The sequence below is a fragment of the Schistocerca americana genome, chromosome 5, assembly GCF_021461395.2.
Source record: "Schistocerca americana isolate TAMUIC-IGC-003095 chromosome 5, iqSchAmer2.1, whole genome shotgun sequence".
Taxonomy (NCBI): Eukaryota; Metazoa; Arthropoda; class Insecta; order Orthoptera; family Acrididae; genus Schistocerca; species Schistocerca americana.
Genome location: NC_060123.1, coordinates 334,928,762 through 334,950,575, shown reverse-complemented (window position 1 = coordinate 334,950,575; position 21,814 = coordinate 334,928,762). Strand labels below are relative to the sequence as shown.

Genomic DNA, 21,814 nt, shown 5'->3' with positions numbered 1-21,814 from the left:
TCCTTAATCCGAAATAGTGGCCGTTTCTATGGCCCACCCTGCATCTGGAATGTCCCTGCAATGAGCAGTTGTCTGATTCATTACTGTTGATTTTTTTCGTGATCAAACGATTCCCCTTTGTTTCCAGTAGAACTGCATGAATTTCTCCACGGCTACGGGCGGCGTTCGTGGCTTTCACTCCACAGATACCAGGGCGAAAATTTTAAAGAAAAATCCCTGTTACATACATCTGTTACCGTCTTCAACCTTTCCTTTTTTCGTTTCCTAGTTAAGGTAGAACGGTTGGGATAAGCATATTTAGGGGCCAGTTCCTGATGTGGTGCATATATTTTTGTTTTTAGGGTCAAAATGGCGGTGGCAAATAGATCCCTTTTTTATGGGTTCCTTTATAACCAAGAAAGTGATGGAGAAAAAAATACAAGATGCCACCTCCAGCGGCTGTTATCTCTCGCAGCCTTTAGCACTGTGTACCGTGATTCTCCATGTAGCTATTGTTTTACTGTCAGTTACGAGTTCTATGTCAGTTTTCAAGAAATTAAAAAAAAAGCGGTAAAGGTCCCGACTTCGAGTCTCGGTCCAGAGCACAGTTATAATCTGAGAGGAAGTTTCATATTAACGTACACTCCACTGCAGAGAGAAAATTTCAGTCTCGGAAAGTGATGGTGATGTACAGCCAAAGCGGAAATTTCTGAAAAATACTGCTACATGAAATAAGGCTCTCAGTTGGAAAAGCAATGTATTACAAGCTTCCTCTTTAAATGAAAATTGCGCTAGTCGCAGTATTATAATTGCTCAATCTACGACAACATTGACACTGAACGGTGCCAAGATATAAATGTAGTGTTTGCTCTACATTTCTCCGTACAATTTTTATGATTATTTATAAAAGAGTATCCACACGTGCTCCCATTTATTAATTGCAGTAACCATGTTTCGTAGATTCTGACTTTTCAAGTAGTAAAAAAATACTTTTTCTCTCATGTGAAGAGACTTGAAAACCTTCGTTATAAGATGTGCACGTGAACATACTATACATGTGCGTTGTCCTGACTGGCCACCACACCCAACTGATATCTAAGACTCACAGCAGATGTAAACGTGTTTAGGGTTGTTATTTTTTCTGAAATTAATGCGAGTTGGATGAGTTGGACACGTCAGTGTATTTTGAGCATGTGGACGCATGTCTAGGAGTATGCATACTTATTCTACAACATTGGTACCACAAGTTTACAGAAGCTATATTTAATGTGAGGGAGTGTTGCTTATTCAGTTTTCTTGATCCTGATTTTTGGTTGCTTGAGTAAAGGTAAAAGGAACGTATATGAGTACAGTTTTATTGCTTTTGAGTTCCATAGTAAATTTAATTTCAGTCTTTTTCTCATAATCCAACGTGTGGAATTAATCACTGTTAACTAACACATTTAAGTTCATTAAGTGTAATACATCAAGATTAAGTCAGCACTTGATTACACAGTCTTTCACACTATTTAAATTTAGGTAGAGCATCCTATTGTGCTACAAGCTGTCGACTGAAGGTGTTCAACTTGCAGCCACTTGTCTCCGCTCCACCTTCAGGTCGATTCCGCCGATTGGTGTCAGCACGATGTTGTTGGGAGCCATGCGTAGATTCGACTGCTTGTCACCAGCGGGCAGAAAGTCAAATTTTGACAGCAGGTGTATCAGTGCCAACTTCACTTGCATCAATCCGAAACGCATGCCTGCAACAAAATAAATGTGTCATCACTTCATTGTGGATGTGACTGATAATGCTGTGTTGTACCGTGGAAGCACTGTACCAAATACGTATGAATGGAAAGCTCGAACCAGCATCCATTTGTGTAGCCATTCGAACACCTGTCTTACTGTAGCTATAGATGAACCCAAGTTGGCGACCAGGTAAATTGTGCGAATCGATTCATTCCCTTTTCAAAAGATTTCAGTTGGGTTGAAATCAATGCTCAGCTAATTGCACCGTTCGGATTTTACATCCAAAAGCAGTCACCCTCGTTCGGATATTACGTGCGGATACGGTCACTCTTAAATAACTCCCGGCTGGAGCGAGACTGATAGTTCTAATTAAGTCCACCGGTGTGTCGGACTTAGATAAGACTTAACCGTTTAAAAAATCGTGCTTCGTTTTGTTTTTACGCCCAAAAAACGAGGTTTTGGAGGTTCCTGAAGTGCGCCACTTCTATACATTAAACCTGTACGACTCGGTTCAAACTTTTCAAGGATGCAGATAAATGGATAAATTCAAACTCAAACTTTTTGCATTTAACAATTTTTATCCGTTGTAGAGGTACGATAGATTAATGTCGAGCTAAATGCAACTTGTAAAACTCGTTCTTACGTAAATGGTATGTGCGGAAACGGTTTAAAGTGAATCAAATAAATAAAAATCCCTTCTTACCATGAAATTGAAAACTTAATTTTAAAAATATAGCTTCATTTGGATTTCACTTGCAAAAAACACGCTTAACACGTTTTTTGAATTTTTTTTTACGCATGTCTCTTCTAGGTTCCAAACTTGTGCGAATCGGTTCAAATTTTGTAAGGAGGTAGACAAGCACTGGTAGTTAAATGTCGTCCTATTGTTTTGTTAAAGTTTTAATCGTGCCACGGCATAACGGTCAGAAGTAGCACGTAAAATACACGTAAAATCCGGTTTTATACAAATCCCACGAGTTGGTTCAGTTTAAAGTGATACAGATGAAAATAACAAATATATTCTTATGGTAATTATAAGAACCGTTTGCAAAAATCTTTCATCGTTCGGGTCTTATGTGCGAAAAGTGAGGCGTTTGATGAAACTGTGTTTCGCAGAAACGCGTTGTATTTTAAGCCTGAATTCGGATTTGATAAAAAATAGTTATTACAGTTGATTATTGTGTCTCTGTTTATAACTTAAAGATTTTGTTCACCATATGCAAATCAATTCATGCACTAAACCAAAACTATACCAAGCCCTGTATGAAATGCTATACTGCTTGATCGAGCATTTAAAGTTTTATGGATGACCACGCAGACAATTTAACTAACCCGGAAATTCCTCTAAAAATAATTGTCAGAAAGAATTTCAGCTTATTTTTAATCAACATAAATTTTTTACAGCGTTTCCTTCAAATAATAATATGCTATATTGTAGAAATTATAATTTCGGACAAAACAAGCTTTAATTCGTTTATTTTGTTACAGGAGTGAGAAGTTGATAGTATTTGGTCATGCATACGTTGTTTCGTTGTTCTGTTAATTTCTTCCAATCATACTCATCCTTATTTCGGATTGGTTGTTGCATTACTTCGTTCCAAAGTTATTCACCTGAGGTTTTCTAAAGGCAGTTCTTTATTTTTCATTTTTATCATTGCATACTTTAAATAAACAATGACAAGAATTTTAAGACAAGATATAATGACAAGAAGTATGCTTTTCAGTAATTAATTACCTGTTGTGCGAATCGTTCAGCTTGAGATGAAGTAAGTTTTTAAGTTAGTTTGTCTATGTAATTTTGTCGTATCGTAAATTTATTTACATAATATAAACTACTTAAATACATTATCATGTACTTCGCACAGTATTTAATATTTTGCTCGGTATTGTATTTACGTTTGCTATTATTTTGTGCACTGTATTAAGTCTATATTGTTGTTTTCTTATCTTTGCATATAGAGTCTCGTGTATATAAAAATAATAACTAAAGCATTGAAGAAACTAAAAAATGAAACAAAAAGCTTCCTGCATGCATGTGACCTTGTCGTGGTGGTGATGCTGGTGTAACAGTAGGCTATATAGGGCAAATCAACCATACCATGCAGGTGACTGAAGAGGATCCAGAATAATAATGCCCTGTTCAAGCAACATCGTTAGAAAGATAAAAAAACCTGTACTGGATCAGTCATCGTTTGAGTTAACAAAAATCAACATCCGTTGCCAAGCTATGGCGGTGTAGTGTCAAAATTATGGTAAAGTAAAAGCTGGGAACCAGAATGAAAAATGATCCTGTCACAGCCCAAAAAAGGCGAATGTGTCCAGGGCAGAGTTAGGGATCTAAAAGAAGGGAACTAGCTTTTCGATTTATCTGGCAGCTTCAGAGGCATTTAAGTCAAAACATCTTGATATATTCATGCTTTTTTATGAGTTAACCCTAATTACCCAACACAGTGAGCTCTCTCAGCTGAAAGATGTTAGCATATCTGCAGTTGCGATTTATTTCCCTGATATGCGCCCAAAATCGAGAAGATTCGCCAGCCATGATAAACAGTATACAGTATCATATGGTTGACGAGCATACATGTAATAGCTAAAGAAGTTTTTCAAGGGGTATAACATTTCTGGCGATAGATTTGCTCCTGGGGGATGCTAAAATATTTTTTTGATTTCTAGCTGGGGAAGAGGAGGGGTTTGATTTTTTCCCCAATGGGAACATTTCTCCCAAAACCTACCCCTGTTACATGTATGGTGAGAGGTGTAAGAACAAACAGACACAAATTTATGTCCTACTAGAGAGTAGGATGCATCTACAATAGGAAGTATCCCATAGTGGGGATGCATGCATCCTAAACTTTAATGATACATTGTATCATACTGTGTGACATGACAAATGTCATGTTGGATGACACGATGAATTTGTCATGTTATACCACATGACATCATGTATCATGTTACTTTACTCGGCACTCCATATTACATGACATGGTTACTAACAATACTAAGTAAAAACGCGCGAGTATGTCAAGATATTTGTTTCAAATGTCTTTGAAACTGCCACGTCAGCCAAAAAGCTAATTCCCTTCTTTTACAAGTCTGACTCTGCCCAGGACATATTCAGCTTTTTTGTGCTATGACAGGAACATTTTTCATTCTGGGAAACTTTCAGTCGTAAACTTTGGGAAAGAATCAAAGACGTAATTTCATTCATCCCAGAAAGGAATTCATCCCACAAAGGAGTGTAACATATTTATAAACAATTACTTATACTGAACCAGTGCTGATTCATACCAATCACTGAGAGGGATCAAACTTAAAAACAAACAAATACTGAAGTAACTTTTTTTAAATTTATATATCCGGCATATAGCGCCCATTCTCTCGTAGGAGCTGAAAATTGAAACGAAACTACTTGTCATATACTCCTTGGTCAGTTTCCATTCCGTCGTTTGTAGGACGACATTTCGCAAAATACTCGATTTAATACTGCAATTGAATGAATTATTTTATTTATGAACTTGTTGATCACACTTGTCAGAGTTGTAACAGTGACCAGTTACGACTCTAATCATTCATCATCAGAACTAAAACTCCAGAAAAGACAGAAACTACTATTAAATGTAGTTATGAAGATACTGAAAAGGTCATGATACAGAGAAATATAAAAATATACCCAGTGTGCTGTACATATTAGTTTCGTAACGAAATACCAGTCACATTTTAATTTTTCTCTTCATATTGCCCTTTTTAATGTTTTTATAACTGTTGAACAGTTTAACAGTAATTTTGCATATTTGTGATTTCTGTGTTTTTAATTCCAATTACAACTCAATAGAGCCAAAATCGGTTAACCGTCGTAACTCAACCAAATGTGAACAAGATATTTCTGAATAGAGCAATGTATTGTATGTAGATCACATGTACCATTTAGTCTGCCCGTTTTCGCTCCAGGAGTATGGCAAGCATGATTTAACTTATTTCTCAACTCAAAGCGATCTCCATAATTTTTTGTTGTAGGTGAATGGTAAGGAGTTGTGGTCTTTCTATCCTCCAAAAAGAAATATACTCGGTAGTGCGCAAACAACAAACGTAGCAAAGAGTTTATTTCAGACAGTAGAGTGGAGAGACACAACGTAGTCTGTGTTTCAACTTCGTCAGTTCTAGCAGATTTCATGCCAGTTGACTTGTTAATAGTCTCATTTTCGTATTAAAATTTGTCTTAGTGTACAGGAATAAAATCAAAACAAAATAAAAACAGCGTAATGCCTTTGTTACGGTGTTTGTACTACAGTATGGCCAATATTTGCATTATTTAAAACGATTAACAACAAACTCAAAAAAGGGATCAATAAATAAATAAACATATTATGCAGTACTGATAAATGGAAACAAGGAAAGTAAAGGAATTTATGTTTTTTATTATGCGATCACATTTGTATTACTACATGACTTGCTTTAAGAATGCCAAATAATCATCTTCACTTCAATATTCAGTACTGGATCTTAGCCTAAATGAGAATCATATATTGTCACTCACTGAGTGACAATGCACGTTCCTGAATGAGCACAGAGATACAAAGCAGCATGTAGATCTACAGATAACCTTTGAGATGTTAAAATCTGTGAAAGAATACAGACGTGGTTTCCTCTGGAAATAAATAAAATTCTGACACAGTAATAAATAAAAATTAGAATTCTGTCCACTGAAGAAATAGTGTAGCCTCATTTCAAAACATACTAGTGTGGCCTAAATTTTTATTTGTCTATGCACATTCCTAGCATAGTAGGAAGAGAATTTATGAACGGATTTCACAGATATTATGTCATGCTATTTTTAACGTGTTGTTACCGATTACAGACAGTATCTGACAGGTAACGTGTTTCTGATTCACTTTAACTATGAGCATAGCATCAGGTATAAAATATATGGAGCGAAAGGTTATCTGCTACTTGTACAGAAACCAAACACAGTTGTGAGAGTCGAAGGACGGGAAATAATAGCAGTTGCGAAGTGATTGAGACAGGCTTGCGATCCGTTATTCACTCTGTGCGTTGACTAAGCTGTGAACGAAACCCAGGAAAATTTAAAAAGGAGACTAAAGTTCAGAGAGAAGAAACGAAAACTGTTTACTTTTTCAGAAGGCTTTGAATTTTGGAAGACGGCAAAGGGCTTGGAAGAGTACTGAACGGAATAAATAACGTCTTGAAAAGAGGTTATAAGACGAACAGGAACAATAGAATACAGTCGAATTAGTTCATGCGACTGTGAGGGATTAGATTAAGGAACGACGCACTAAAATTAGTAGCTGGGTTTCACTATTTGGAGAGAAAAGTAACTGACGATACCAACTAGCAATAGTAACAAATGCATTTTTGAAGCAATTAAATTTTTTTACATCAAATACGCATTTAAATGTGAGAAATTCTTTCCAAATTGTAGATTTGTTTGGAAGTGAAACGGACGATAAACAGTCAAGAGCAGATGAGAAGAGAACGTTTTGAAATGTGATGTTACAGAAGAATGCCGAAGAATTAATGAGTAGATAAAATAGCTAATAAGGAGGCACTGAACCGCATCGGAGAAAAAATAAATTCATATCACAACCTGGCTAAAAGAAGAGATGGCTATACAGAACACAACTTGGAGCATTAAAGAATCACCAATTTGGTACTGGAGGGAAGTGTGTGCGTGGGGTGGAGGAGTTTTATAGAGGGAGAAAAAGGCACGGATAGAGTATACAGTTCAAATGGAAGTAGGTACCAGTACTTATAGACCATCATGGAAAGCTACATCAAAGGAGCCTTTGGACTTAAGAGCATAACAACAGCAATAATAGTAGTGTTTGTAAATTTGGTGTGATTTAGTATTCCAGTATCTGACGTTCATCTCGACTGAACTAAGTATATTAACCTCAGGTAATTAAGTTTCTGGATTTTTTGGCAAAATCATAATAGGCACCAGTTTATCAATTGGTTGAGGAGTATTTTAAACACAGAGTGGGGCCACTGCTTTTTGACACTACTACATATAATGATGACGCTGGCACAGCTAATGCAAGAGGCCGTGGAAGCGGGCCAACCAGAGCCGACCAAACCCACTCATGTCAGGGTTATCTGCTGATACAACAAGCATTGCCACTTTCGACACCAGGCAGTTACTACATTGCGGTCCAGGTGAGGATCCAGCGTCGTAATGACGACGACACAGCAGAAAGACAGCTCCACAGCTGTGCGGTGGCTTGAGTATTTCAAGACCCAGCTGCAGGCTTTGTTGGGGCTAAGGGAAGAGAATCGACGCCTTTGAGAAACAAATATGCACCAACTTGTATAAATACCCCTCCTTTTGGAATAGAATGCATACAGTCTGGCAGCCGCAAGCACTGAGAAGAGGTCCATACCAGTCTACAGGTTGACACGGATGTACAAGATACCACCACGAGACTGGGTCTCCACTAACTGCAGGCCTACTGCTGGCTCTGAGTCATGTTGTGGACTTAGAGCCTTCCAGCCGTTGGGCCACCGCTGTTCTCACTTCCAGTCGCTGCCAGCCCCCTACCTCTGTTCGACACCAGGATGGTGCAAGCGACCAACCAACTTCTCCTGCGTGGGCAATTTGTCTCTGCAAGCTTCCGTCTACAGGCGCAGGGTCTTCCTCTTCGGGATCCACGGTTGGATTCCGCACGTTTTGATACGTCCTGCCCTGAGCTGCGAGATAGCGTCCAGTCGACACACAAGCAGCCACACCCACCTCACGTCAGCGTTCCCACTGAGTCACCATTTCTCCAGGCGAGCAACACGACAGATTGCAGGAGACTGCAGGCCGTCTGCTTACAAGAGCACTTCCATCCTGCTGTCTTCAGCAGACGTTCTGGAGGGTGTTGCCACGGCAGAGTGTCGTTGCGAGTGTTGTAGTGTTTTCACTAATAAAATGTATGTTTCATCAACGATTTTTTCAAGTCGACATGGCGGATGGCTACCAGGATTCCTCCCATCGTTCTCTGTTTCCACACCAAGGGTGGTGAACTGTTTGCTCATGAAACTAACAACACAGTTCCACCAACCAACATACTGGCCATCCAGCTCCATCCATTAGAACAATTATCGATGAATGTGCTGCATACTTGTGTTATTAACGTTTTTCTCGATAGTTCTGCGTCGGTTACACTAGACGGGAAAATATTTTCATACAGATTACGTAAAAAGTTTATAAAATGTGAGGATTGAGTGACTCACCAATGCAAATGCGTGGCCCTTCGCCAAAGGGTAGATAGCTGTAAGGATGCCTGGATGCCTTCTGGTCCTCAGAGAAGTGCTCCGGGTCGAATTCCTCAGGGTTTCGAAAGAACTTGCTGTCGTGATGGAGTCCCATGATGGGAATGATCACCTTAGTTCCTTTCTCCAATACGCAGTCGTGTCCTGGCAGTTTATAATCCTGTACCACCTCGCGATTGAGAGCTGGAACGGGCGGATACATACGAAGGGTTTCTGAAAAAGAAAAGGGCAGATGTTAACGTATAAGGCTTAGCAGTTGTTGCACAGTGGCGCTTCATATAAAGTTTTAAATCTTCCCATAGCGATCTTAGTTAAATTGTAGACTGAAAATAAATCATAGAAAATGTGTGATCGTAATAATCCCACAATAGTAAGAGAAAGTATGTCGGTCACTAGTTTCTAAACAGTCTGGCTTATGGCTAGCACTGTGGTAAAAGCAGTGTTTCCTTTGCTATAAGCACCAAGGTAGATAACAGAGTCAGATACTGTGAGAAACACAGTTGTGGAATTATTCTTCTGAGGACTGACAAAAAAAAACATTATACTGCAGATTGTAATGTCCATATCACAAGATGATGTCCTCCTCTGTAGCTAAGTGAATGAATGCCATGTGCAGGACCCAGGTTCGATTCCTGGTAGCGCCAAAGAATTTTTCTTGGTGGGAGGACTGGAATGAAGCGCACTCATCCTCGTAATGCCAATTGAGGAACTACTTGGCCGAGTAGTAGCGCCTCCATGTCACGAAAATTGACAACGGCCGGAGAACAGTGTGCTGACCCTAAGCCTATGCATACAGCATCCAGTGATGCAATTGGCAGAGGCTGGAGCAGGAGTCGGTAGATGATAATGGGCCCTCCACAGGCCTGTGTACGGAGTTTACGTTTACATATATCACCAGCAAATGACGAGGAAGGAGAGAAAATATATGTAGGAGTAGAGGAACTGATGGAATGTGGGAAGGTGACGGACCATTCACTGCCCTAGGTGGTTGTAATGCTATTAGACAGTGGAAAGCAGTGTTGCTGCAGACTATGATACTCATCAACAACAATTAGCGCATTTGAAACTAAAATGAAAACCGTTAATCTAGGAAGAAGAAGTATAACTGGTGTCAATAGCTCTTCACGGCTTTTGATATTCTCCCTGTATCATCTATGTGCACTGTTGCAGTCAAGCAACTAAAAATTATAGTTCTTGGGGGTATTTTTCTTTTGTCGTTGCAACTACAAAAATGCACATATTTTGTAGTTGCAACGACAGAACAAAAATACCCTCAAGAATTAAAAAGTACCTACGGACACTATGGCCACTCAAATGAAGAATAAAAACTATAAGTTTTTAATCGTAATACTGAAGTAAACTCGATTATCCCCATCATAAACAGTAATAACTGTCTCCTCTCGGTTGATTAATAACAGCTAGAAACAAAACTGCGTAATGAATCTTCTAGGAATTGTAACAAATAATTATCAAAAATGTTCCAATAAATGTTTAAGGTTTTAAGGTGCTGTTAGAGCAAACCTTGTTATTCTCTGTGGCTGACGAGCAAGTAAGGTGCCTTGTGGGAAAGAAGTTACAAACGTCCAATCTGCATTAATGAACAAATCAGAAAGACATGTCTCTCTCTGTGTGTGTGTGTGTGTGTTTGTGTGTGTGTGTGTGTGATTGCGTTTGTGTACGTACGCAGGACGTAGTATATAGTTGTATGTGATCAAAAAGTAAATAACAGAATCGGGTAATGGTAGTCAGCGATGAGACGGGATCTCAGACACGTAAGCAAGCTTCTTCGGTTGGGACGTGATGGTGGCAAAGTCAAAGTTTGTAGATTGGTGGGCGCCTCTATTTCTGTTTGTGTTCTTATCTGTTGTAAGGTTTTCATTGCACCAGTGCACTAATAATAACTATATTGTAAATATACGAAAATAAATATGAAAAGCAACAATGTTGTTTATGGGTGTCACTAATCATTCTGTACCGAATTACCTCATAGTAAGTAAACAAGAAAGTTGGATAATACTACTGAGTGTTTGGCTTAATTTTTTTCGAAGCTTATCAGCTCGAAAAAATAAAATTACATATTTAATGTTTTGTTTGTACGTGGCTACGTGTCTGGAGTCCTGCTACACATTGAAATCCAAGGACTACGGCAGGACGCTGCTACAGACACAGAAGCGAAATATCGCGGCACTGTGGCGTAGGGCTTCCCATGTGTACCGGGGCTGCAGACATGTTCCAGAAAATAAACAAAGAAATATTATGTAATTCTTTATTTAGAAATGATAATGAAAACTTTGTGATCACCCTCGTCGTAATTTAAGCTCTCCCCTGTTAATGGCCTTAATGTGTTCACAGCTCCACTGTAACTGTGATAATGTATGAACAGTAATAACCAAAAGCATATAACGTACCGTTCACCACCTTTTCCAAGTATGGCATCTCGGTCATAATAACTTCGTACGTCACATCACCGTTGGTCTTTTTCAGCATGTCGTCAATTTCTTCGTGCAGTTTCTTCTGGATGTCCGGGTGTTTAGAGAGCTCGTAGAGGCAGAAGCTTACGGTGGTGGAGGAAGTCTCGAACCCAGCGAGGAAGAACACCCACGCCTGCGCTGCCACCTCCTTAGTCGTCAGGGTCTTTTCTGCCAGGGACAAAGTGTGTTCGTAAAGAAACTGTAACATACATCGTAAAGCAAATACTCTTAGTATTACGAACTGTCTTCCTACTAGGAGTCAAGGGACGTTAGTATCTGAACATTTCCACCCTGTAAGCTTAAGTGAGTGGAAGTTGTGCTTCCGAAATGTTCTTATATTATAACTAATTGTAATAGCAACAACAATAGCAGAAAACTTTACTGTAACCCATACTACCAGTAAATTCATACTATGGAGAAAATAAATTAAACGATTTATTGCAGCAAAATAGCCATTGTAGTTATACGATTACAATCATTTGAGAGTGTATTACAAGGATGTATTGAGTGTCTGCATAATTCTTAGTAGTAGATTACATTCAATGCAGGTATTGTGACAGATTATCATTTGAACCATTTATTGAATAGTCTCTAATTGATCTGGTCCTCTTGTTGCATATTTCTATATGGTATCTCTCACAAGACTGTCCACATAGTGTACACTTGTGGTATGTTGTATTTGCACAAATTTAATGGTGGAATCCGTGTACTGCGAGTCTTGTAAGTACGTGTCTCATCTCAAAATTTGCTGCTGTTCAAGTGCGGTCGATCATGGCCCCGGATCCATTGAATTCCCTTGGTACTTCCCCTCTTTTCTTGAGTAGTGATCTTAGTAGGTTCTCCGATGCTGATATGTTGGGAAGAAAGAACCTTGTCCTTAGATCCTCTATGAGGAAAGATTCTCGGGCGAGAAGGTAGACTAATCTTGATCTTGTGGTTTTTGCTATCCACAATGCTCTTTTGATATAGGTTGGTTTTGCTCTTTCCAATGTTTCTAAGTTCTTTTCATTTAGGTTTATCCATATGATTTCTATCCCATAAGCCAGTATCGGTATTATTTTTGATTTGAAGAGTGCCATAGCTGTGTCTAGATTTAGTGTTCTGACGGAACTTATTTCGTTTATCGCTCTGATGGCTTGTGTCGCTTTCTCTGTTGTGTGTTCAGTGAAGCACTTTGCGGACGGCTGGAGTGTTATCCCTAGATATTTGTAATCTTTTGTGATAGATATTTGCTTTCCTTGTAGTGCAATTCTTGTCGTTTTTGGGATTTGCCCACCTGGTCTGAATACCATCATTTCCGTCTTGTCGGAGTTGATTACGAACTTGCGTTTTGTACACCATTTTTCCACGTCTTCTATAGTCTCCTGTAGTTTCTTTAAGTTTTTTGAGCCTATCACAATGTCGTGATGGAGAAAATAAAGCACAGTCTTAAAGAAGATATACATTCATTTCTGCAGGATGTTTAGGACCGAGTGTCTCTTACTCTCATATGAGGTAGTGTTAGTGTAAATTAAAAGAAAGTCCTGTGAGCGAATGTCTGGCAAAAAAGTACTTATTAAGATACGAACCATCTTACTTGTTTCAAGAACTAAGTTGATAGCTTATTTCTCACGGTTGATTGTCTCTACGCCTAGTCTTCAGACTGTGCTAATGTAAGTTACGACCGGATTCTGACAATGTATACCGATGCGAAATGCTGAACACCTGCAGTTCATAGATTGCATTTTACTGGTAGACTAACAGAGTACCCATCGTTGCGCAGCTAAGTATTTATTCCGATCTCATATTTGTCGATTCCCTCCTTTCCCCTTTCTGCCCATCTCCTCCTTCGTCACTTTCCTGCCCACCTACTCCACTCCCTCTCTGTCCACCTCCTCCACTCCCCACTCTCTGACCATCTTCCCCTCTTTTCTGTCTCTGTCCATCTCCTCCTCTCCCCTCTCTCTGTCCTCCGCCTCTTCCCTTTCTCTATCCATTTCCTCCTCTGCCCCTCTCTGTTCATCTCCTTCTTCCCCCACTCTCTGCCTTTCTCCTCCTCGCCTGTCTCTGTCCATCTCCTCCTCTTTCCTGTCCATCTCATCACCCTCTCCCTTTCTTCTGTCATTTTCTCCTCTGTCTCTCTCCGTCAATCTTCTCCTCCCCCACTTTCTCCACATTATCACGCTCACCCCAAGAGGAGGCTGGTGATTCTAAACTCTAGCTTCTAGATTATTACTAATTTGTTTAAATCGTTCCAAGGATTTAGGATAACTTCACATATATTTGTACACATTTTTCTTCTGTATCTCTAGCGAGTTCCGCCCTTCAGTTTCATTTTCAGGCACCTTGTAGCCTGAACTTTGCGTCGTAGAATGATGTAATTTTGCAGGTGCATCCAGTGGTATATGCGGCTACTGTCTGCGAAATATGTCGTGAACAGGGTTTGTAGTGAAGAAGTAATAAGTTAAAACGTCATACATACTGTAGCAGGTTTTCACGTATCTCTGTATCTGACGCCATATCTCTTGACTTATGTGTCGTATAATGAGAGATTTTTCTAGGTACATTCAGTGTTTCAAACAGTATTAGTAGCAATGATGTAATAAATTTAAACGTGTTGCATGATGAGGTCGTTTTTCATGCAACTCAGTGTTTATTGCGTCATATCTTCTGAACTGTGGTTCGTATTATGATATAATCGTGCTCATACATTCAGTGGTATACTTGAAGAGGGTCTAGAAAGTTTGTTGCGAATTCAGTCAGTAGGAAAGACAAAATAAATTAAAACGTCATGCTTCATGCTGCAGTTTCACTGCATGAACAACGAAAATGTAGAAACCAATGAACTTGTTTCCTTTCCCCGTTCTGTGGGGGTCGTCAGCGATTAAATTATGGGTATTCACGACTGGTGGGGTACACAGCTTTTTCACCGCCATCCCACATCATCCCATTTGATAGGTAGGTGGTTATTATCACCACACCGATGATTTACAAACGGTAAGTGATATGCGTACCAAGTTTGGTTGAAATCAGTTCGTCGGTTTAGGAGGAGATGTGCAACATACATACATACATTCCTTTTTGTAACATGTGTGTATAAGACGGGTTTGATGTACAGTAGTACGGTCAGATGCAAATCCTTGATCTATTATGGAATCAAAGCATCAGATTCTACTTAGTATCAGTGTGTTAACGGCAAGACTGTCTGACCATGCTCGCAGGGCTGTGCACTTTACCAGAATAATGACAATTGCTGTGTATCACCTATTTCTGCGTGGCAAATTACCTGCCCTATTCAAGAACATTTACCATGTAGAAGACAGCGTTCTGGGCACTACCCAGTTTCCTACACCTCTTACGACAGTACATAACAGAAACGTTTAACTAGCAATGGTTTGTTCGAGGAGGTCCAGTAGTAAGAGTTGCCTTTCACCTGACTCTAATCCGATAGGTCTGAAGCTACAGAAACTATGGAGACGTAAGAGGACTGATGTGTTCCATGTTCCACACCTATCGACTATGGGCGCCTGTTACGTGAGCTTGTGCCCTATGCATGTGACAAAATCCTAGTGTACCAGTACGTTACTCTTTGGGAAGGTGAGCTGAAGAACGAATAGTAATCACATCAAGCACTAGCCCAAGAGCTTAAGTCCTGCTTAAGTGTCTCTGTAGGTCACAGTATTTTTTTTATTGAAAGTGTATTTGTGTATTTAGATTTTAAATAAAGCAATTGTTTAATGGAACACCACATCTGCGCAACGGTACCCCTCCTCCAGCCCAAAACTCACTTCACCTAAATTCTGGGAGAACTTCAGCATTTAAACATAAGATGACAAAATATCTTTTAGACGTAACCATGAATATAACACCCAACTACGTATTGGCCCACAACAGTCACTCAATAGTTATTACACCAAACCACACACAACTCAGTACTAACCACCTGCACATGTATCTTAGTAAATAACAAGAGCTGTATTTCTGATATTTGATACAAAGGCCACCGAGCTGTCGTCAACTTTGTGAGCTTGATCCACGTCTTGGGCCGCAAAAAATAATGATGATAATTGCTACATGCACCACAGAGTGACACCACAAGCCTTGACCTTCATATGCGTGCACTACCAAGTGCACTATTCGGATTTTCTTTTGAAAACATCATAATATAGTGCATAAAATAAGCATTGCCTGCCTATTTTGCCCAGCTCAATAATGTATACGTTAACCTGTAGACGAGTTGATGAGTGCTAGTGATGGCAGTTTACCATTAATTCATTAATAATGGTAGTGTAAAATTCCGTATTACGAGATTTAGTCTCACTGTCCTTATCTGTATCAACGATTTAGAAGAAAACCTGAGCAGCCGGCTTAGGTTGTTTGCAGATGATGCTGTCGTTTATCGTCTAGTAAACTCATCAGAAGATTGAAAACAAACTGCAAAACGATTTAGAGAAGATATCTGAATGGTGTGAAAATTGGCAATTGACCCTAAATAATGAATAATGTGAGGTCATTCACATGAGTACTAATAGGAATCCGTTAAATCTCGGTTACACGATAAGTCAGTTTATTCTAAAGACCGTAAATTCAACTAAATATCTAGGAATTACAATTAAGAACAATTTAAATTGGAAAGAACACGTAGAAAATGTTGTGGGGAAGACAGACCAATGACTGCGTTTTATTGGCAGAACGCTTAGAAAGTGTAACAGGTCTACTAAGGTGACTGTCTGCACTAAGCTTGTGGGTCGTCTTTTGGAGTACTGCTGAGCGATCTGCGATTCTTACCAGATAGGATTAACGGAGTACATCGTGAAAGTTCAACGAAGAGCAGCACGTTTTGTATTATCGTGAAACAGGGGAGAGAGTGTCACAGACATGATACAGGATTTGGGATAGAAAACATTAAATCAAATGCGTTTTTCATTGCAACTGAATCTTCTTACGAAATTCCATCACCATTGTTCTCTTCCGACTGCGAAAATATTTTGTTGACGCCGACCTACACAGGGAGAAACGATCATCATAATAAACTAAGGGAAATCATACCACGCACGGAAATATATAGGTGCTCGTTTTTTCCGAGCGCTATTCGAAATTGGAATAATGGAGAGTCATTGTGAAGGTAGTTCGACGAATCCTCTGTAATTTGCAGAGTATCCATGCAGATGTATATGTAGTAATGTCCTGTTTTAAACCTCAAAACCTTCCTACAGGTATGGCATGGAACGAGAGCAAGAAACACTATTGAATGGATGAAGTAATAAACCTTTTCGAAAAGGGAAGAGTGTAAAGACAGAAACCTAGACAGATCGGCTTCATGCCATAAAGCAGGCCACTTACGGCAATACACTGACCCAGCATTGCACCATGGTGTTCTCTGGGATTTGCCATTCACTTGCCAGTCAGCACCCAGACGATTACTGTAACCAGGGAGAGTATGACATTCAGAATACACGACTTCTACAGCCGTGACGCCACAACAAACCCCTTCTTACATGAATAAGTACCAGCTGTCTGGCCTGGGTTGGCTTGTGTCAAAGTAATGAGTCATCCTGTCATAATTTTGTCATACTGTTGGCCTCCGCTTTCTGCCGCCACTCTACCATCATACTGACAAGACCGCCTGCCTAAAGTGCCACTTGCTGGGCCGGACATGAGACCCTCCTAACCACTGAGGTACAGGTCAGCTGGCAGTCTGTGTTTGCACCCCAAATGTCTGTGCCTGTCTCTAGCCTCAGCTGAGAATGGCTCAGCAACGACGTTAACGTCATAACAACACGAGACTGCGGTATCAGCCCTGATGCTGCTCAGCCGCTGCTTGAGGTTGTGTCATGATGGGACTGCACCGAGCCTAGCAGCAACAGGCATTCTACTGCAGTGCTTCACTGCTGCAGAGTCCAAGTGTCTAGGCCCATCTTCCAGCCACTTACAGATGAGGGCTCGAGCTTAAAATAAATTAGTAAAAGGGTTCTGCTACCTAAGAGTGGCCTCTGTCAGCCCATCTTACCATAATCCACCAGACCATGCCCACATCCTAAACATTCCCAAAATAACACTCTAGGGAAAATAAGATGCCAGCCACTGATGACTCAATACAGTGCATGATAAGACTAGACGTTCCACAGAGTTGCTACCATTGAAGATTCTATATGGAGATCGCCAACGTAATTTATTTGTTCATCTACACATTCGTAATGAAGAGCATATGGATGTGTCAGTGAAGATGTAGCTGATAACATGAAGGTTGTCTATTGGTATTAACATCGCTCTTACAGTAGGAATTAGTCGTGGGTGAACAGATTTCGGAAACAGATGTTATCCAAAAGTATTACACACGTTAGAGAGACACATATGATTAAATTCATTTGACTGCCAAGTTCTAAACTATGAGAGATAATCATTACAATTTTATTATCGAACTGCAGTATGTAATGATGTGTTAAAATATCAAGGGCATTAAATCTCATGTCATTAAATGGGATCTTTGCGATGTATGATGGAAATGAGAGCAGAACAATAATATCTTAATACAAAGACATATAAGATTAACAGCCTAGATAATTCCTTAAATTAACATTTCAATATTTTTTAAAAAAATTGTATACACTAATAAATACTTGTTATGTATAGTATTCTTCAACAGACTTGATAATTCCCTAAATTAAAGTTTCAGTACTTTTTTAAAAACCATGTGCACTAAGAAATAGGACTTACGTTCAGAATTTTTCCGCCCAGTGATTGAGAAGCTATCATCCACGTATCCATTGTTCTTCAACTGAATCATCAACTGCAGGAAGTCCTTTCTTATGACCCCTGTCTCCTCTCGGTGTTTGACTGCGTCCCTGACGACCTTTGTGAAGTAGTCTGTGATGTCCTTTGGCGTGAAGGCTATAGGCAAAAGTGTGCGTAGTTTTGGATTCGAGAATCCCAGAGCCTGAGTCAGGTATGTACGCAGGGATGGCTTGAAGAAGCGCCTGCCCCATTGCCGGAACTCCGCCTCGGGGTTGTGCTGGCTGTCAACGTCGATGCCGAAGGCGCAGGAAGCAATGACGTCGGTGGAGTAGCGGGCAATCAGCTCGCGGACTTCCACAACACTGCCCGCAGGTGTGACGTCAGCCAGAATCTGCGCACAGTCGCGCACTATGCCGAACATGGCGCGCATTTTTCCCGATGTGAACGTGGGCGTCAGCTTCTGTCGCAGACCCTTCCACTTGGTTCCTCCGAGGAAGAAGAGGTGCGCCGTCAGGTGATCTGTCTCCTCGTCTACATAGATGCCCCGGTCGGGAAAGTAGTTGAAATCCTTCACTATGATCGTTTTGATCAGCTCCGGATCCCTCACAATGAGAAGAGGGTTGTTTAATGAGTAAATACCGACGACATCCTTGCCTTCTGCTTCGAAATAAATGTCCCTCAGATCCTCACCAGGGCTTTTTTTCATAAGTGCTGTGTTCCAGCCATTTCCCAGCGGGAAAAACGGCTCCAAATATGGCAGACCTTTTTTCTTCCAGTAGGTGTAATTGATTTTAAATGTAACATATAGTATCGCAAAAAACGTTGACAGAAGGGCCAACGCCTCAGTCACCCATGAGTCGAAGATAATAGCCATTTTGGTTCCTAGAGACATAAAAATGGGAAACAGAACATTAGTATAACAGGATTATATTCATCATAACACGTTAATATTTATTTCCTGGCTGTGTTGTTCATGCAGTCGACTGCTACAATGTAAAAGTAACAGTAAAATAGGCTGTTAACTGTATTCCAGTGACTGCATTACAAGTTGGCCATGCGCAGTGGCCGCGCGGTTTGAGGCGCCATGTCACGGACTGTGCGGTCCCTCCGCTGGAGGTTCGAGTCCTCCCTCGGGAATGTGTGTGTGTGTGTGTGTGTGTGTGTGTGTGTGTGTGTGTGTGTGTGTGTGTTGTTCTTAGCATAAGATAATTTTTTAGGTTAAGTAGTGTGTAAGTCTAGGGCCGATGACCTAAGCAGTTTGGTCCCTTAGGAATTCACACAGATTTGAACATTTGAACTCTGTTAGCTTGCATTCGGCATCCTTAAAATGTATTTTACATGTGACCACATTAGTGTGTTTTTCCCTTGATACACTATGAGAGTTATTATACTTCTAAGATAAAACAATGAGCCTTACAGTTTTACTCTTGACATTGCCTTCTATATTTTATGCAATAGCATATGAAAAACGAAAAACTAACAGAATGAATGAAAAATGTTGGGTGTCTCTCTCCCAGGCACCTCTCTATTTTAGATCTATTGAATATTTGAAGTTTGACCATAAATAATATGGTATAAACATCACGAAGAAATTTGAAACTGGATCCTAGGAAATTCTTTCTTTTTGCAGTTGATATCTTCGGAAAAAGAAACTAAACTGTTCTAACACTCATAAAATGTTAGATGTGTGGAAAAAAGTGTGGAGAAATTAAGCACATGTTACTGTGTAGAAACAGACGCAGATAAAATGTAGTATATTGAATCTCCATTGCCACAACAGAATTGTAGAAAAATGTGAGGTATTCCAACATAGTTACACCTGCCATATGGGATGTAACACAGGATAAGGAACACTCTGATTTTTTCGGCAAAACTGCTTCTCTAGGCTTAGATGTGTGTCTTTCATTTATCACTAATTCATGTTTCAGTAGTATGAATTTTTAGCCATAGTCCATAAATTCTGTATGATAAAATATCTGCTTTACGTCACATGTTAATGTGATGACCATTTTTTCTATCCAGACAGAAGATTTATATATTCTTCGCCATGGAAAGCAAATTCAGTTTTGTAAATTACCAGGCAGCCCTTCGAAACACGTTGGACAGCAGTACATTTGTCTAAATGTTCACTTGTGGCAGTTTTATATTTGCCAGTAAGTCTTAAATAAATGTTTGACTTTTACTTATTTTTCTTATTCCTTTCAGAGCTGCCCCAACATCACCAGCTTGCCACGAACCTAATTTGTATTTTCACAAGTTACTATTGCACAGTTATTTAGTGGCCCATGAAATAGAGAACAGATAGATAATGGTATCAGCACCACAATATTATACTAAAGGACTTTCACTGAGGTACTGGTTTAAATAACCTGCCTTAATTCTACGAGTGTGGAATTTCATCTGATGGAAACTTCCTGGCAGATGAAAACTGTGTGCCGGGTCGTGACTCGAACTCGGGTCCTTTGCCTTTCGTGAGCAAGTTACCAACATATACAATGTATCATACGTATATTCACTGGAAACAGAAGGTTTACAGTTCTTTTCGAAATAATGCTGGTTTTTGTAACAGAAATAAAGGGGGCGTGGTGGCATACACGACCATAACATTAAAATTTGGTTTATATAAGTAATTTTCCTTTGAAACCCTATAATGTATATCAATGTAATCAGGAAAGACTACAGAATTAAATAAAGTCATAAAAAATTTCGGTTTTTCCACCATTTATAAGTACCCTGAATCCTTAAACAGATGTCTACAGAATGATCGTGAGCAAGCACCACATAATATTCACACAGCATGTTTTTGAGCGATGAAGACTTTCTTTCTTAAAGATAAGTTACCCCAGAACGTTACTGCATATAATACCACTGAAAGAAAATATACAAAGTACATCAACTTACAGATTTGTCTCTTCCCAGGGTTTCCAATGAATCTCAGTGCAAATGCGGCTGAACAAAGTTCTTATAGGAGTTCCAGGAAGTGCTTTTTCCAGTTCAAATTCTCACTGATAATCAGCCAAAATTTTGGAAGTTTCGATTTATTTATTATTTTGTCACCATGTGTTACACTTATCATAGGTGTAGTACCTTTAGGTGTACAAAACTGAATTTGTTGCATCCTTTCGAAATTGAGAGTGAGACCATTCACAGAAAACTATTGAATGGTACTTTTAAGGACACTGTTTATCATTCCTTACGATTACAATACTACTGTCATTCCCAAAAAGGACTAGTTCTGTTTGTTTTGTAGTAAACAAAAGACTATTTTCATATGTTAGGGACTTCAGTGGACCTCAGATTAAGGCTTGGGGAACCCTACATGTGATTCCTCCACTGTTAGAAGAATGTTTACTGATTACATTTACTAAATTGCCAAGTACAGCTATCTGTATTCTTTTCATTAGCTATGGCATTATCCAGTGGTTGTCTATACTATCAGTCCTATAAAATCCCAATTTATGTAGAATATTCTGATTCACATAGCCAAATGCCCTACATAGGTCGTAGAACATTTCAACCAGTGCTATTCTAGCAAAATTTGGTAAGTGATTGTGTAAATGCCATTCTCGTTGGAGCAACTCTTGTGAAATCCGAACTGTGATTTACGGAAGACATTTTTGTTGCTTAGGTGGAATACTATTCTAGAATACGCC

General features: G+C 39.6%; 1 protein-coding gene across 1 annotated transcript; it reads right to left on the bottom strand.

Moving 5' to 3' along the window:
- Positions 1 to 1,318: 1,318 nt before the first annotated feature.
- LOC124615619 (cytochrome P450 6k1-like) lies at positions 1,319 to 19,050 on the bottom strand. The gene is made up of 4 exons (XM_047143625.1): positions 18,144 to 19,050; positions 11,385 to 11,615; positions 8,938 to 9,189; positions 1,319 to 1,718 (listed from the first exon to the last, which is right to left on the bottom strand). Exons 1-4 carry the CDS (start codon positions 19,033 to 19,035, stop codon positions 1,540 to 1,542), a joined length of 1,554 nt encoding a protein of 517 aa, XP_046999581.1. The 5' UTR covers positions 19,036 to 19,050; the 3' UTR covers positions 1,319 to 1,539.
- Between the last annotated feature and the right edge of the window lie 2,764 nt (positions 19,051 to 21,814).

Bases quoted from the DNA above. Each gene is read 5' to 3' on its own strand.
- LOC124615619 (XM_047143625.1), bottom strand. From the start codon at position 19,035: ATGGCTATTATCTTCGACTCATGGGTGACTGAGGCGTTGGCCCTTCTG. The intron at 9,190-11,384 runs GTACGTTATATG...TTTCTTTTTCAG, and splicing joins CTTGGAAAAGGTGGTGAACG to AAACCCTTCGTATGTATCCG. The intron at 1,719-8,937 runs GTGAGTCACTCA...ATTTTGTTGCAG, and splicing joins AGGGCCACGCATTTGCATTG to GCATGCGTTTCGGATTGATG.